Source organism: Sinocyclocheilus anshuiensis, unplaced genomic scaffold, assembly GCF_001515605.1.
Source record: "Sinocyclocheilus anshuiensis isolate Anshui unplaced genomic scaffold, SAMN03320099.WGS_v1.1 scaffold942, whole genome shotgun sequence".
Classification (NCBI taxonomy): domain Eukaryota; kingdom Metazoa; phylum Chordata; class Actinopteri; order Cypriniformes; family Cyprinidae; genus Sinocyclocheilus; species Sinocyclocheilus anshuiensis.
The window spans coordinates 732,036-750,167 of record NW_015536531.1 but is presented as its reverse complement, the minus strand read 5'-3'; the positions used below and the strand labels follow the sequence as shown (position 1 = coordinate 750,167).

The window sequence follows — 18,132 nt, the reverse complement described above, 5'->3', positions numbered from 1 at the left end:
ATATTTATATTTTTTTTTTTTTTTTTCTTCTTCATATCAGAATGATTTCTGAAGGGCCATTTGACACTGAAGGCTGAAATAATGGCTTCTAAAAATATAGCTTTGCCATTACAGGAATAAATGATGTTTAGAAAACAGTTATTTCAAATTGTAAAAATATTTCAAAATACAATGTTGGTGCAGCCTTGGTGATAATAAGACACTAAACATAAAAAAACTCTCCCCGATCCCAAATTTTTGAGTAGTGTAGTATACAAACTTTTGTAGTGTGTATATATTTTTCTTCTTGTAATCATCATTATGTAATAAACCCTGTTGACTTGTATTGGACCCGGACCATGTCTTTAAGGTCTTGTGTTTTTTACATAACATGTTTTGTGCAGTAAAATGATGCACTGTGATATTTTCATAGCTCATTATGATATGATCATTGTGATCGTCATCTGCTCTCTTCTAGTACCACCCAACCTGACCGTCCCACGAGAAAAGTCCCCTTTGGTCACTCAGGAGGGTGACACAGTAGATCTGCAGTGCCTGGTCTCCGGCAAACCCAAACCCATCATCCTCTGGTCCCGTGCTGATAAAGAAGCACCCATGCTGGATGGAAACATGCAAACCGAAAGCTATGACGGAGTTCTGCGCATCGTCAATGTCTCCCGCGAGATGGCCGGCACGTACCGCTGCCAAACCAGCCAGTACAACGGCTTCAACGTCAAACCCCGAGAGGCCATTGTGGAGCTCATAGTGCTGTGTAAGTAATGGATGTGTTTGTTGCTCATGCACTTTAGTTGGACCTAATTAACTTACATTCTTAATTACTTACATAGAACATACGTTTCTGTCGTGGTTGATTGGCAAACCATTAATTTTCTGTAGAAATAAATGAAAAAAGTATAGGGTATAGGGGCATCATTAATTGTAATTACAGACAACCTTGGTGAGCGATGCACAATGCTGATCTTTTCTGCATGTCTCATTAAGACTCACAGATTCAATTAGCACAGTTGTAGAGGTTAATGCAATGTAATGCATTCCATATTATCATAGCATAGCATGAATGAATTGCTGAAGAGGACTTTGACTCAGTTTGACTCGAAAAATACAGGCATGTGAGAGGGTCAGATGTAAGTGTTAACGATCATTTCATTTATGCAGAAAGTGAAAAACATGTTCTGGCTATGGATACATTCCTTACCCTCCCCTACAGTTCATGATTTCATAGAATATCAAATTATAGTCATAATGCAAATGAGATGTATTGTATGGTGACACATTGCTGCCACACACATATTATTTTTTCCACTCAATTATGTCGTAATAACGAGATGTCATGTCGTTAAAATTACATCTTTTCTTGTAATAACGAGATGTTTTCTCGTTAAAACGACATCTTTTCTCGTAATAACGAGATGTTAGAAATATAATTTACGACATTTAATTGAAAAAAAAAATATGTGTGTGGCAGCAATGCGTCACCGTAGTATTGCGTACACTTCACCTAAAGTATCTGAAGAGATTTTAATTAAGTATCTGGCATTTTAGAGATGTCAGAAAGATCTGTTATTTCCCATAATGCTCCTGTCATCTTGTTAATAACTTGCACGCTAATGGACATGTGTTAGAAACAATAGTGGCACATGAAGTCCTTCCCAAGACAGATTTTATGTAGTCCTTTATCCAGTTGGCCTTGTCGAAAGTATTGTTCTCAACCACCGCTCTTACATGTACTGTATGGCACGAGAGGTCTGCTTTGTAAAAGAACTGCATTTCAGGGCAATTCACGCACTTAAACACATTTTGTACTTTTTCCATTGAAAAAAAATAGTTTAAATGACCTCTGTGTATGCCTTAATTAACAGTGCATTCTGTTAGAAGACAGATTTCATTGAAGACGTGCGCTTGGAGGAACAAAATGTAGCATTGGCTGAAAAGCACTTCAAGATATAATTGCTAAAACTGTATGGATCCACAAAAAAACATTCTGGCTTGAATTTTAAATAACACTTCACAATACTATCTTGTGTCAGCATTTTACTTCTCTAATGTCTTCAGACTCATTTTTTGTCTAGAGGGCCAGATTGGTCTGAAATAGCCTTTGTGGGTTTCCTGTTGTGGTCTGAGTCAGTGATTTTGTTTGTTAGTCACGATTCACTGCTTTTATTTTGTTTCTCTGTAATTACCCGGTTTCCCTGAGCTTTGTTTTTTGTTACACCCTACTATGAATTCAGCATGTGTGATCATTATGTCCTATTTAGGTGAATCAAATAATCCTGACCTTTGCATATTGCACTGGCTTAGTGAAAACTAATGAACACAAGATCTCGTAAGTGCTGTAGACCGTCTCATGAAATTTGCTTAAACCCATCATACTTTGCTCTAGGATTATTATTATTATTTCTACATAAAATGAAAGCTTGTTTGAAATCGAATCATTTTCTTGGTGAGGCAAACGCATGTCAATTGTCACCTGCTTTTTGGGCCATGATAATATAATTCAAAACTCTACTCTTCAGTGAAGTACTTTGTCACAGATGACTGTCTTGGCAGTTCAATTTTTGTAAGTTTTTATGCAGACAGCAGCACTTTTGTCATTTAGAAATTTGCTTATACTTCACCCAAACATGAGAATTTTCATGTGTTTCAGACTTTCTTCTGAGGAACACAAACAGAGATATTTGGAAGAATATACTAGTCATTTTTTGAAAGCAATTATAATGAATGGAGACTTATTAAGCTTCAAAAAGTGCAAACAACAGTGCTGGAAAAGTATCATAAAAGCAACTTAGACTCATTGGAAAAAATATGCCCTATTGCAGAATTTCTGTGAAATTGTATTACATTGATTCTTGCATGTTTCACAACACTTTAAATGTGAAATATCCAGCGAGTGGTGCTACAAAATGTGAGGTTATTATTCATTGAAGTTGTTATTCATTAAACATCTCACCCTAGCTCCCCTCAATGTGTTTATGAGAGGAGTAGTGATGTCTAATTTGTGAATGAAACATACTTTTGAGTAAGATCTTTTAATTTAATCAGTTGATTCAGTTCACCAAACCAAATTGAACGATTCACTGATCCAGTCACAGCGGTTCTTATGTCAACAGCTCACTGGAGTCTGTTTCTCACACAAAACCATTGTATGATTCAGAAGATCTGGAATAAAGCAAGGTTGTGTGGACCACTTTTGTGGTTCATTCGCCTCCTTTTTGAAACTTGAAAGCTCTCCAAGTACATTAAAAAAATTATTTCTCATTTCTCTTTTTGAGTACCACAGAAGAAACAAAGTCAAACTTGTTTGGAATGACATGAGAGTGATTAAGCGAACAGAATTTAAATTTTTGGGAGTACTGTCCCTTTAATCACATTCTTCAAATCTCCATTTGAAGCAGCCATATATGTTACACTTCTCCCTGTTAGTAGTAGTCTAATGACAGATACAAGCTCTTTAGCAAAGCCATCATTTCCTGCTCAGCAGAAGCCCAGCTAGCATAAGCATTAGCTACTCAGAAAGAGTAACAGTATTTGATGACTGATTCTCCACCACTCTAACTTATGTCATCTCTCCCTGTGTGATAAAGGCTGCTTCCTCCCCCTCCATCACAGACAGAATGATTGCAGTTGAATAGTCGAGGGGGGGTCCAGAGGTAATCCTAATGCTGCAGTCATTACTTGCAGAAGTCCAAGGCACAAATGTATGCCAGTGGATAATGTCTGCTTATGGCTGTGACAGCTGAACGGGTTCTGCAACAAGCACTAGAACTGCGGGGGTGGAGAAAGACAGAGTGAGAGAGAGAGAGAGAGAAGAAGAAAGGTGGGATAAAAGAAGCACGAAGACAGATGCTGAAAGAGTGAGGGAGGAAAAGAGAGAGGCGGAATGATGACAGGGCAAGAGAAAGTGTGGCGAGTGTACAGAGTGAGCATGTTTGTGCGAGTAAGCAAGGAGGGGGTTTGTTGTCCATCAGAGAGATTGCCCTGGATTTCGCTCTGTCAAAGCTCTTCAAATCTGCATTACTTTGTTATATTGGTAATAAAATGAAACTCTGCCCTTGCGTCACAGAACGACTAGTCCAGAGGTTAATGCCTGAAGGCCATCTGTTAACTTACCCCTTGGATTTTCCCCTTTTTCATCGGCATTTAATCAGGATAATATCATTTTTGGACAGAATTAAAAGCTGAACAGTTGAAGCTCATTTCTGAACAGTATATGCATCCATCTATTACTTTGGTTTGACTTCTATCTATCTATCTATCTATCTATCTATCTATTACCCAGAGCTGCTCTATGGACTGTAAACACCATATTTAAAGCAATGTAAATATTTATTAATTCTTTTTTTAGATAGATTGATATATAGATAGATTGATGTCAAAAATACATAATTTAATATAAGATGTACCGCAGCACTACCCCAATAATGCAACTGACATGTCCATCATCTAGCCCGAAACTAGCCCGTCTCGCACTGTCCCCAGGCCATCAGACCATCTGTTTAGCCTCATAGACAAAAACAAGACTGTGAAGGACATACGTACAGTTGTTCAATCGGTTGTACTCTGTAAAAGTCTTAAATCGTGTCTAATTTTCACAACCCATGTTTTTTTTCCTCTGCAAATTTTTTTATTTTTTTTTTTGGAAGGACGCTGCCTTTACCTATTGTTGGACTTAGACACTGACCTATTAAAATGGGACTATTCAGTGTGAAATGAAGTGCTTGTGAATAGCTTAACAGATCTATATGTCATGTGACTGCTGTATGAATGTGTCTTTATGATTACATTTCTTTAGTTTAGTGAAAGCCATTCAACCTGTCAAAAGCTGCTATATACGTTTGCTTTGTCTTTTCATCATGAAGGATGAGTTTGATCTCTATAGAAGTCTCTGTTCGTGGCTCTGATGTTAACAAGACGACCCCAGCATTATCCTTTCCGCATTCATAGCTCTCAGCCTTCTGTTAGCATTCGGTTTAATTGCTACTCAAAAACCACAACTTGCTCCAGCGCTCAGGCTGACTGCCACTGACCTTGAACTCCTGCCCTGATGGAATGTTAGGTTGAAAATGAACCACCTGAGGACATCTGAAGAGCAACAGACCATAATTTGCACGATGATTCTGTGTCCAAGTTTGGAGATGAAATCTTCCTTGCTCATCTGGACTATTGTTGACTCTGGTTTAAAGGTGAAGTGTGTCATTTCTTTGATATTCAAATACTTTCTCACAGCTTATTTGCAAAAATAGATATTAGTAATCATTTGTAGATTAATTTCTCCTGAAAGTGTAAACACTCTGACTCTGTGCTGAAGCAAATCTCAGAGAAAAATATAAGAAATAGAAATTAAGTTTAAACTAAGAAATGCAGTCGAACTGTGATATATAAAGGTGATATATAAAATGAAGAGAAATTAAGTCACAATTTATTTCTCATCACATTGAGACATATTCCCAATTGTGAGATATTAAGAAGATATAAAAGAACACTGGGAGATCAAAAAAATCACAATTGTGAGAAATAGTTGCAATTATGAAAGATAAAGTTGTGAAATATAAAGTCGCTGAAAATGCGAGAAATGAAAGTTGCACAATTATGGGAAATTAAGTCACAATATTTAAATATTTAATCATGTGGTGGAAAGCCCGATTTTATTTTTTTACTTTTTTTTTTTTTTTTTTTGTTTTTTTTTTTTTTTTTTGAGCTAATGACCTGAGCTGTAAATTTATTTTGAACTGTCAGAAAATATTGGTTTATTTGAGCAGCCCAGTTTATTTATTTGTTAATTAATTTTTTGGCCCAATGACCTAAGCCGTAAATGAATCATGTATCAAAATACGCCCACCTTCTCAAATCATGGCCAAGTAGTTTACACCCACACTTACTGGCCTGTAATATTCCTGATATAATTCCTCCTCTTGTTCCCCAATAATTCTCTTCCTGGCCATGCCAGGGCCACTGTGAGAACTTCTGTCCACTGTCACTGTGTCAAGGTCTGCTGTAATATGGCTGTCTCTTTATACAATCTCTCTATGTCTGATGCAATTACGTGCAATTCAGTGTTCGGTCCAGAAATAACTGCATTTTTATAATGGACACAAAAAACTGGAAGCAGAGGTCTGACTTTTCAAACAAGTGAGTCAAATATCTAGTGTCCAGACCAAAGGCAAGTACAACTGGAGTATTTTTAATGCACTTGAACCCAATTATCTCCTGTCACTTGTCAAGTGTTGACACGGACGCCCCACCTACCACACAACATGGCCAACGTTCGCCAGTCAGGGGGTTAATTGAATTCATTTTCAGATCATGTACCAGCAAAAACTACCCATCCATAATTAAGCGCACACTGATACATGCAAGATGGACAATGATTGCCACAAAACCAATGACTGTGACAGAATCGTAACCTCATCACATACGATTTTTGCAGGAGGCGAACAGCTGCCAGTTGTAAAGGTCAATTGGCACTCTTGTTGTTGCTCACATGCATTTGATGGGGGACTAGAACAAAAAAAGGAGGGAAACAATAACAGAAAGGGAGAGAGAAATAGAGAGGGCATCAAGTGAGCTTATATTGTCATTTCCTCAGGAGCGGTGTTCACTGACAGTGGAGTCTCTCTCATTAAGATGTGACATTTTTTTAAACACTACAAATCTTCTCGGTCTCAAAGTGCAAAAAGCCTGGCTTGCAGTTGCAGGAGCTTCTATTTGTAGAATTGTGGGTGGGGGGGGTTCTTTTTTATCAGAGAGGAGGTGGTGGGACTGTTAATTCTGCCATGAGATTAGATTTTGATGATGGATTCTCATATCGTCATGTTAGTTAAGCAGACATGATGGATATGACTGCCGTGCACCTTGGACTACCAACACCTTGGACTGAAGTAAGATTTAATTGCATCTAAATGTGGCAAGGCTGACTGATTATTAATGATCTAATATATTTTAATGAAGGGATAATTGCAGTTAAACCCTGGCAGTAACAACCCACCTTCTCCTCTTCACATTCTCAAAGCTGCAGAAGAAACTCCTCGAGAAAATTCTCCTTCACAGCAGCTTTATCCTCACTGAATCAGAATGAGTGTTGTTTACAAAGTTCCACACATCCTCCATCACAGTGATCAGCAGTAGCGTCACTGAAACTAGTCAATCTGCTAGTCAGGTGGAAGTGATGCTATTCTTAATCATGTAGTTATCAGTAGTGAAACAGTTCTAGTTTATAAGTAGCGAGTTGTGTTGCTGCAACATTATTGACAATATATCAGTAATAAGAACTTGTGTGTACAGTATTCTATGATGGATGTTTAGAATTATTACAAGCAATCATAGATTCAAAAAATTAATGACTCTTCTGAGTGTTTCTTTTCAATAAATCAGTTGAACCAGTTGGAAACATTGAAGTCACATTATAGGTTCATTTATGTATTTATTTATTTATAACCGGCCATAAAGTGAGTAGTTTTGCTGCGTTTTTCTTTTGTTTATTTTTGTTTTTCATGGACCTGCCGTCCAGCTCCTCTTGCTTGAGCAAGGGGATCACTCCCTTGAGGACCACACAAGGGATTTTTTAGATCTAGCATTCCTGACGCATTACCCGAACAGCTGCCTGTGCACGTTTTATTACGTGGGACTGAACACCGCCACAAAGGCTAAGCTGTCCGGGCATGGTCCTCAAGGAAACTTCATCGCATTTGTGGAGTGCGTGCTAGTGAACTGTTGATCGCCTTTTACCATCGGCCCAGTGGAGGAAGTCACCAGCCCCACTCCAGACCCAGAGCCCAGCCAGCCATCACCCCACTGCACAGAGCATCTGCCAGAGCCCACCGCAGATGGAGAGCCAGAGCCCGACGTGACACAGCCAGTGCAAGAGGATGCGCCTGAACCTGTTCTTGCCCCGGAGCCCGAGCCTCACGACGCATCTGACCAGGTGTGCAAGCCGGCAACAACGAGCATCGCAGAGGGAGTATTAGTGGAGATCGCCGGCTTGGAGGGAAGCCCCGCCCACACGCCCGCCACTGAGGGTGAGCTGCAACTGACCTCTAGAAACTATTTAAAGGAACTGATGGACATCTTTGATGTAGATTTAATTAACTGGTTTGGGGAGTTTCCTATGTCTCCTGAGTCTCCGCTGGTTCCGCCCAGCCCTGAATCTCCAGCATCTCCACTGGTTCCGCCCAGCCCTGATTCTCCTGCATCTCCTGAGCTTCCTGTGTCTCCTGAGTTCCCACCTCAGCCTCGGAGTTCCCATCCTCAGTCAGCGCTATCAGGGCGCTCTGATTCACCTCGGGCGTTCCAGTCTCTAGCTCTGCCTAGGCGTGAGGATCCCCTGTCTCCGCCTCCAGCCTTCGAGTCCCAGACTCCACCTCGGTCCTTGGCACCTTGGCTCCTTGCTCCCTGGTCTCCACCATGGCCCATTATCCCACTGGCTCCACCAGGCTCCCTCATCCCTCCGGCTCTGCCTTGGTCAGTTTTCGATCTTCCTCCGCAACGGGATCCCACTCCTCCAGCTTTGTCTCGTCCTTCCATCCCTCTGGCTCTGTCTGGCTCCTCCTTCCCTCCAACTTCACCTTGTCCTCAGTCGCTCCGGCTCCCCCGCTGTCTTCCGGGTCCCCGTCTCCACCTCGCCGCCAACTCCATCTTGGCCCTCCGGACCTCTGGTGTCACCCTGGCTCTCCGTCTGCTCTGCTCCACCTCCAGAAGCTCCGTCTCCATCGCTCATCCCCATGGTGTCATCAAGGCCCTCTCCATCATGGCTCCTCCCTCCCTCGACTCCACCATGGGCCTCAGTCCTGGCTTTTCTCTGGATCTCCACCTGGCTCCTCCTGATCCTGGCTCGTCAGTTCCACCTTGGTCTCTCCATACACCTTCTCCCCTGGTTCCCTGTCCTGCGTGTCCTCCGCGTCCTCCTCCAGAGCCCCCTTTCTGGGAGGGGGAGCTGCTGTAACAGTTATGGAATTTTTGTTGTGTTTCTTCCTGTTCACCTGCCCTGTTTTAATTCTGTTGCCCTAGTTTCCTATTAGTCCTGATTTGTTTCTATGGTTACTTGTGATTTGCAGCTGTCACTCATTCATTAGTCTCCTTATTTATACTCCCTGTTCTGTTCAGTCGTGACCATTGTGGCACACACAATGGTAAATTTGCGTTACCATTGTGTGTGCTACATTTGCTCCTATGATTCTCCTGTCTGTATTCATTTATAATTAAAATAGTTTTTTGGATAATACTCCTTCGTTGTGCACTTTAATTAGTACAACACGTTACACTGTGAAACTGTGATTTTTTTTCAAGAATCTTTGATGAATGGAAAGAGCATTTATTTAAAAATAGCATTTATTTGAAATCTTTTGTAACATAAATGTCTTTTATTGTCACTTTTGATCAATTTAATATATTTTTTGCAGAATAAAAGTATTAATTTCTTTCTAAATAAATAAATGAATAAACATTTCTGAGCCCAAACTTTTGTATAACACTAGTGTATAGGCCTACATGTGTAGCTACCTTTTTCCATTAACTTGTAATATACCATGTACTGCTATAATTTTTTGAGTGTCTTGCCCAACTCTGCATGTTTATTTATTAAACAGTTTGACTAATTTGATGACATTTTCTGCTACAAATAAGTATAGTATTCTCAACATTTTACCATGTTTAAATCCATTTAGATGATTTTTCCTAAAATAAGTGCAGAAAATGCAATAAAAGCCCACAGATTCCATCTGGGCACAGCGATAAGTAATTGCAACTTGGACGAGCTCTAAGTAGAACTGATGTAGGCTTTGAGAAGCTGCTACAAGAGAGTTTTTTGGACAACGGATACTTATTCAAAGTGACAAAACACTGGGACAGCTCATATGCAAATAGGGATTCTGATGTGGAATATAAGAGCAGTGTGGATCCTCATTATGAGGGGATGAAATTGGCATCCTGATTAGTGGTGTGGAACTGGGATAAGCGCTGGAGAATAGAGGAATATTCCTCTCCTCGGATGACACAATACCAGTGTTCCATGCTTGATGTTCGTGTAGCATGGCATTCGAAACTGGCTGCCAGCCTAATTAGCAGAGAACTAATTTATTCCCAATAGTATTAATTTATGAAAAAGAGAGTATGTTCATGCAAAAGTCCTAAATGCAATTCAAAGTACTATCACCATTCATGCATCAAGCCCAGCTTTTAGTCCCCTAAGAAATTTACCAAAATAGAACAAAAAAACGTATTATTGCTTTAGTTAATACTGGACACAGATTTATAAAGAGGGTTCTCTAGGGACTTGTTAATTAGTAGGTTTTATCACTCTCATCTATACGAAAGCCTGTTGTCATGTTATGTCATGTAATTGCGTGTTACACAACAATTTCTCACACAGGTCAGAAACAAATGTTTTTGTGCTGCTAAACAGTCAGAACGTCTTCAGTGTAAAGTGTTGTCATCTATGTGCAATTAAGAGCCGTAATAACGATACAGAAATCGATGCAAATTATTCAAAAGTTTTAACAGGAAGTCTCTTAAGCAGGGCCGCATTAAGACCAAATAGACTGAAAAGTCTTCACTGTATAAATTCAATATACATTCATACTTATTTATTTTACCAACGTGATTCAGTCAAGGACAGCAAGTAATTTTCTTTTCAACGATTGATATATTTCTACCGGATTATCTCCCAACCCTTAAATTAATATAGTTTGTTCAAACACAAAAACAATAGGCCTATAAATCCAGTTAATAATCAAACTAACCTAAAAATCTGTGTGGACGATGACACTGTTTTTATCTGCTCCGTGTGCCCGGTTCACTTGCTGTTCCAGCAACTTCCACTCCATCATCAGCTTTAGTAAAATAACCTGATAGCTGTCATGTTTTTTATGTTGTTTGTATTTGAAGTTTTTCGTTTTTTGAGCCCCTCTCTCTTTTAGAATTTATGACATTTTTACTTATTGAATGTTGTTCTTTGCGCACCATTTCCAGATTACTCCAGAACAAAGTGAATAGAGGTGAATGCAGACATACTGGGCAGCAATCACCTGATAGATACGTGCGCATATAGTTCAGAAGTCAAATATAGAATAAATGCATTTGATTGGTAAACCAAATGCAGACTTTACGTTTCAATCTCAAATGGTAATGCATGGAATTTACGGAAAAGCTCAACTAAATAACAGCGCTAATAAGTGGGGGGCGTGGTGACTTTGGCGATCGGCACTCCAGTCAATCTACTCCAAAGCCAATTACGGGCCACCTCCTTGCTCGGGCCCCGGGGCTTCAGCCCCGCCTAGCCCAATGATTAAAACGGCCCTGCTCTTAAGGCTACGGTGCCAGACAGTAGTTCTTACTACTTTGTTTGACTTTTGTTTGTTTTTTGTTTTTATTTCAGGGAAAAATCAGGAGAAAGAAATTACCTCTTGCATCTAATTGTCACCTGTTTGTGTGTTCTCTTCCCATTTGACATCATAGAAATTAAGAAATCAATTGTTAAAATCCTGTTTCTTTGAACATGAAATACAAATTGACCCTATTTACTGTCTTAATGCACATTCCTTGTCTTGTTGTAAATGATTCATCAGTGAATGGTATTCTGAACAAAAGAGTATTTTGATTAATCTTTAATCAAAAATTGAATGACTTGCTCTTCCACTGAAATAACTTTACCTTTTTGCTGCTCACTTCCCATTTGGCAAAAAAAAAAAATCTAGACAAACTATATGCAAAATTTGTGTTGTAAGCAGCGAAGCGCAATAAAATAATTTGTTGAAATTGAAAATATATTTATTTTCAACCTTCATATACCAAAATATATTTTAAAATGTATTTCAGGGGCACGTTTTGTGTTATAGACAACAAATAACATTTTTCTTAAAATGTGACATGTGAATGTATTTTCTTGGATTGAAATATATGGAGGGCAAATATGTATTTTTAAAATGCTTTTTTAAAATACACAAAATATATTGGTAGAACATGTATTTATGTAAATCCATTTTGAAATATTTGAAAGTATTTTTTGGCCATAGTTTAAAGGTTTGTTTGTTTTTTTGCCATATGGATTGGGCAATATTTTTGTACCCTATATGTTGATTAGATTATAAATGTAACGGGGCTGACGAGACGTGAGACGTGTGGATCCATCTGCAGGCTTTATTAAAGAGACGTGGTAAACAGGCAGGGTCAAACAATGGCAAACAGGTATATGGCGGGCAAAACACAAGAATAGTCCCAGGGCTAGCGTAGGTCACCGATCGGCAGACAGAATCACAGGGGCGAGACGAGAGGGAAAAATCCAGGAAAACAGGCAAAGATCAGAAACCGCGGAAACAGGCAAGGCAAGGCAAAACAAGGAAAACAGAGAGACTCGGAATGGGGTACGGGCTAAACAATACTCAGCAGAGAAAGGTGGTTAGAGTGGGTGTTATATAGTGAGTGAGGTGATTAGAAACAGCTGTGTGCAATGAGTGCAATCAGTGCAGTGTGCAAATCGTGCAAAGAATGATGGGATATGTAGTCCGGGGTGCTATGCAACAGTTTGTGTAGTGCGAGAGTCAATGTAATGGAAAGGGTGACCTCTGGTGGTGAATAAACGGAAGTCCATGGACCGAATTCGTGACAATAAATATAACAATTATAATATTATTCATTATTAAAAATTTGGGCTCCATTCTAGAATGTACTGTAACACACACTTTTCATGATCCAGCCCATTTATAATGGATAAACTCCATAAATAAAATAAAACTTAATTGAATATCTTGTTTCACTCATAAATTCACTAGATTAAATGTAAATGGCTTGCAAATTCAATTCATATAGACTTCAGACATGTTGCAGCTATATATTGCTGAAAAACACAAAGCATTTACTCAATAACAGTTGTTACCATGCAGTGAGTCAATATGATACACAGCTGTTATTAAAATGTGTACACATTCAGTGTGCTACATATTGTGCAATGTACAGTACATTTATCAATTTGGGACTGTTCTTCACCTCTTGTTGCAATGTTTCAACAACACATTTATCTGTTTTTTTTCTTTCCACTTGCATACACAATTGATCCCATTTCAGCAAATGTCTTTTCCTGTTCTCCTCATATTGCTGAAAATCGATTTGCAAATACACACTGTTGCTCGCCGTCACCTGTCTGATAGCGCGAGTGTGCGATAACCACCATGACTAGTCTATCAAAGCCTCATCCATTGGCAACATGTCAGCAGGAATTGGTTCAGTTTGGGAAACTCAGCCATGAAATTCAGAATGACAAAATGCGGTGGGTCCGGGCTCGCATCATTGCCTGAATAAAGTCGTTGTGGATACTGAACTGTTGAACTCAGCTGTAAGAGATATTATATTGCACAGAATATAATCCACTCACAGCGTGGGGCCTCCACATGTTTGCCATTTGGAGTGGGGAAACAAAGTGAACAAACCACTGTTTTTAGTAGAGATGCACCGATTGCAAATTTCTTGGCCGATTCCGATTTTTTTGTTAGTGTGATCTGCCGATACCGATTTTTGCCGATTCCTATTTTCTTTCTAAGAACTATAATTGACAGCACATACAAACAAAAATCTACTTTTCTTCAATGCCAAGTTTTATTTTCATAAGAAAAACAAGTAAAAAGTCAGTAATAAAATAAGAACACATAAAAAAATTGCAAACAACAGCACAAATAAATGCAATAGAATAAAGAGAGCTATGAAACTAAGTTTTTCAGGTTAAGTAAGTTTTTATTCAGGTAAGACATACTACAGAAATTAAAGTAATCAAATGTAAAATAACACACCCAGTGTTATTTTACACGATCCATTCTTGCCTTATTAGTTCTCGGAGTTGATCACAATTTGTGGGCTTCTGCTTGTCCACTCGCCTTTTGAGGCTTTTGATCTTCGAGCCACTTCTTTATTACTCTTGCTTTGTGACATGGTGCTCTATCATGCTGGAAAATGCAGGGATCATCACCAAATTGCTCATGGATCGTTGGAAGAAGTCGCTCTTGTAGGATGGTTTGATACCATCCTTTATTTGTTTTTGGGCAGAATTATGACAGAGCCCACTCCCTTGGTTGAAAAGCAACCCCAAACATATGGATGGCACTTCTTTATCACTCTTGCTTTGTGACATGGTGCTCCATCATGCTGGAAAATGCACGGATTATCACCAAATTGCTCATGGATCGTTGGAAGTAGTCGCTCTTGTAGGAAGTTTTGATACCATCCTTTATTCAATACAGTGTTTTTGGGCAGAATTATGAGAGAGCCCACTCCCTTGGTTGAAAAGCAACCCCACACATATGGATGGTCTCAGGATGCTTCACTGTTGGCACAACACAGGACTCATGGTAGCGTTCACCTTTTCTTCTCCGAACAATCGATTTTCCAGATGTCCCAAACAGTCAGAAGGGAGCTTCATCAGAAAAAATAACTTTGCACCAGTCCAATCCTTGTACTTCCTGCAGAATTTTAGTCTGTTCTTGACTTTTTTCTTGGAGAGAAGTGGCTTCTTTGCTGCCCTTCTTGACACCAGGCCGTTGTCCAAAAGTCTTGGCCCCTGCTGCCATTCCTGAGCAAGCTCTGCATTGCTGGTGACACGATTCCATAGATGACACCTCAGTAGGAGACGGTCCTGGTGCTTGCTGGACACTCTGGGACGTCCTGAAGACTTCTTCACTGCAGTCGAACCTCTCTCCTTGAAGTTCTTGATGATCCGGTAAATGGTTCTTTCAGGTGCAATATTCTTTGTAGCAATTTCCTTGCCTGTGAGGCCATTTTGATGCAAAGCGATGATGGCTGCACGTGTTTCTTTGGAGGTAACCATTGCTAACAAGAACACAATGATTGGAAGCGCTTCTTCCCTCCTTTTATAGCAATCAGTCTGCCCTTACAATCTAATTAGTATGATAGTGATTTCACCTGACTAGTACTCATTCACACTTTCACATGTGCTGCGGATATGATTAGTCAATTAATGTTAGCTGGTCATTTTTTGTCAAGATCAAAAAAAGTGAAATTTGTTTTTTTTGGGTTTTTTTTGTTTTTTTTGTGAAAAGTTCATTTTTTGGCCAATGAAGCTTTTAGCAATTATTGAAAATGCATCTGATCACCAGAGTTGGGTATAACTGTTACTGTAATCTAATTACTTTTTCTGGTAACGCAGTAATGTAAAGCATTACATTTTAAATTTGTATAATTTGATTAAATTCAATATAATTACGTTACTTACGTTACAAATGTAGTGTTAAGAAAAAAAAATATTTATATGCCTTTTAAAATCACGTTTTGCGCGGGGTCGACGGAGGCGCCAGCGCGATCACTTGCATTTTTTCCTGATAACAGCGAAAATAACTTAATGCTCCACCATTTTTGATCGTACATATAAGTGTAATACAGCATTTGAATCTGTGAAGGGTCTACTTTTGTTTGTGTACACTCACAATATCAACAAAAGATTGTGCTTTTGTAAAATAAAGAAAAAAAACTGTGTGCGCTTTCAGCCGTCTCAGTCTCCGCAAACTTCTTTCTGAAACGCATCACTAAAATGAACCAAAACTCAGCGAATACTTCACACACAGACATGAGAAACATATCTATTGAAAGCTTGAAGTGTCTACTTTTAAATGAAGTAAGTCCTATCAAAAACAAATATTCTCTGATGAAGTAATCTGTATGAAACCAATGCGAGGTCTAGTCTTTCCCGTCTGAGCTCATTATCTGTAATGTCCTCACGCGCATACGCATATTCATACGGTGATCATCCACGTGAGACGCGCGAACCTGTAAACGCCCACATCACCTCCGTAAACAAAGAAGCAAGATTCATTTTTATCATTCAAATATGCACTGTGTTCATCAACACTGTTTTCAAATGTTATCAGAAACGTTTTCCATTTATTAAGGTTTTTTCTGTCTTTAATGCTCACACAGTTAAGCTAGCGTACACATATACCCTACACTCAGCAAGCAATGTTGTACAGTATATAAAACACTGTATATCGGCACATTTAAAGATATATTTTTCATTGTTGGGCAGGTTTATGCTAAGAATGTTAAGTTTTAGAAATGGATTAAATCTTTAATTCAAGTTGCTGTTTTCATACCTTTGTAATATTTTTCAGTCAATATTAAATTACTGAAAGAACTACAATTTTTACTTTGAAGTGTATTTTTTTAGGTTTGATATGTTTTCAAAGTAATGTAATTAGTAATCCGATTACTTTTTACATGCAGTAATCAGTAATGTAAACAAATTACAATTTTCAAGTAGCAATAAGTCATTTGTAATCAATTACTTTTTTTGAGTAACTTACCCAACACTGCTGATCACTCTACACAATAATCTAGAAACAATGTGAATGAACACCACAACAGCTTAAGCAGCAAACTTTGCAAAACACAAAATTTATGTCGCTGCCAAAACTTTTGGCCATGACTGTAAGTATGATAAATAATAGATTTTTATATTTTCTATCGAGCGTTCAAAATCTGGAACTATGGCAATGGGCATATCGTTTCTCACATGTGCTCTACATGGTAGACCAATCACAACAGACGGGGCCATCTGACCAATCAGAGCAGAGTAGGCTCACGGAAAGGAGGGTTTTAGAGAGACTGAATCTCAGAACTGCTTCGAACTAATCCTTTGAGAATTGTTGGAAAATTAAGTGATATTAAATGCATATTTTGAGAAAATGAAAGCATTTTTTGAGCTTCCATGCATGTAAACCTATTGTAGGAGACTCCCAAAACAATATGGCAGCGGCTATTTGCACTAAGTGTAAATAGCGACAGATGCTATTTACACTAAGTGCAAATTGCAATAGATGCTATTTACACTGTGTAAACAGCAATTAGATGCTATTTACACTAAGTGAAAATAGCATATTTTCTTAGCGATAGAGGCTATTTACACTAAGTGCAAATAGCAATGGATTCTATTTACACTAAGTGAAAATAGCAGTATTTTTAACAATATGCTATTTACACTAAGTGCAGAAGCAAGATTCATTTTTATCATTCAAATATGCACTGTGTTCATCAACACTGTTTTCAAATGTTATCAGAAACGTTTTCCATTTATTAAGGTTTTTTCTGTCTTTAATGCTCACACAGTTAAGCTAGCGTACACATATACCCTACACTCAGCAAGCAATGTTGTACAGTATATAAAACACTGTATATCGGCACATTTAAAGATATATTTTTCATTGTTGGGCAGGTTTATGCTAAGAATGTTAAGTTTTAGAAATGGATTAAATCTTTAATTCAAGTTGCTGTTTTCATACCTTTGTAATATTTTTCAGTCAATATTAAATTACTGAAAGAACTACAATTTTTACTTTGAAGTGTATTTTTTTAGGTTTGATATGTTTTCAAAGTAATGTAATTAGTAATCCGATTACTTTTTACATGCAGTAATCAGTAATGTAAACAAATTACAATTTTCAAGTAGCAATAAGTCATTTGTAATCAATTACTTTTTTTGAGTAACTTACCCAACACTGCTGATCACTCTACACAATAATCTAGAAACAATGTGAATGAACACCACAACAGCTTAAGCAGCAAACTTTGCAAAACACAAAATTTATGTCGCTGCCAAAACTTTTGGCCATGACTGTAAGTATGATAAATAATAGATTTTTATATTTTCTATCGAGCGTTCAAAATCTGGAACTATGGCAATGGGCATATCGTTTCTCACATGTGCTCTACATGGTAGACCAATCACAACAGACGGGGCCATCTGACCAATCAGAGCAGAGTAGGCTCACGGAAAGGAGGGTTTTAGAGAGACTGAATCTCAGAACTGCTTCGAACTAATCCTTTGAGAATTGTTGGAAAATTAAGTGATATTAAATGCATATTTTGAGAAAATGAAAGCATTTTTTGAGCTTCCATGCATGTAAACCTATTGTAGGAGACTCCCAAAACAATATGGCAGCGGCTATTTGCACTAAGTGTAAATAGCGACAGATGCTATTTACACTAAGTGCAAATTGCAATAGATGCTATTTACACTGTGTAAACAGCAATTAGATGCTATTTACACTAAGTGAAAATAGCATATTTTCTTAGCGATAGAGGCTATTTACACTAAGTGCAAATAGCAATGGATTCTATTTACACTAAGTGAAAATAGCAGTATTTTTA

General features: G+C 38.4%; 1 protein-coding gene across 1 annotated transcript in view; it reads left to right on the top strand.

Annotated features, from left to right (window-relative positions):
• The window catches only part of LOC107694857 (MAM domain-containing glycosylphosphatidylinositol anchor protein 2-like), a 159,896-nt gene that overhangs the window by 88,001 nt on the left and 53,763 nt on the right, over positions 1 to 18,132 (top strand). The window contains exon 8 of the mRNA XM_016494553.1: positions 458 to 751. Within this exon, the coding sequence (XP_016350039.1) occupies positions 458 to 751 (294 nt within the window). The remainder of the gene's footprint in view (positions 1 to 457; positions 752 to 18,132) is intronic.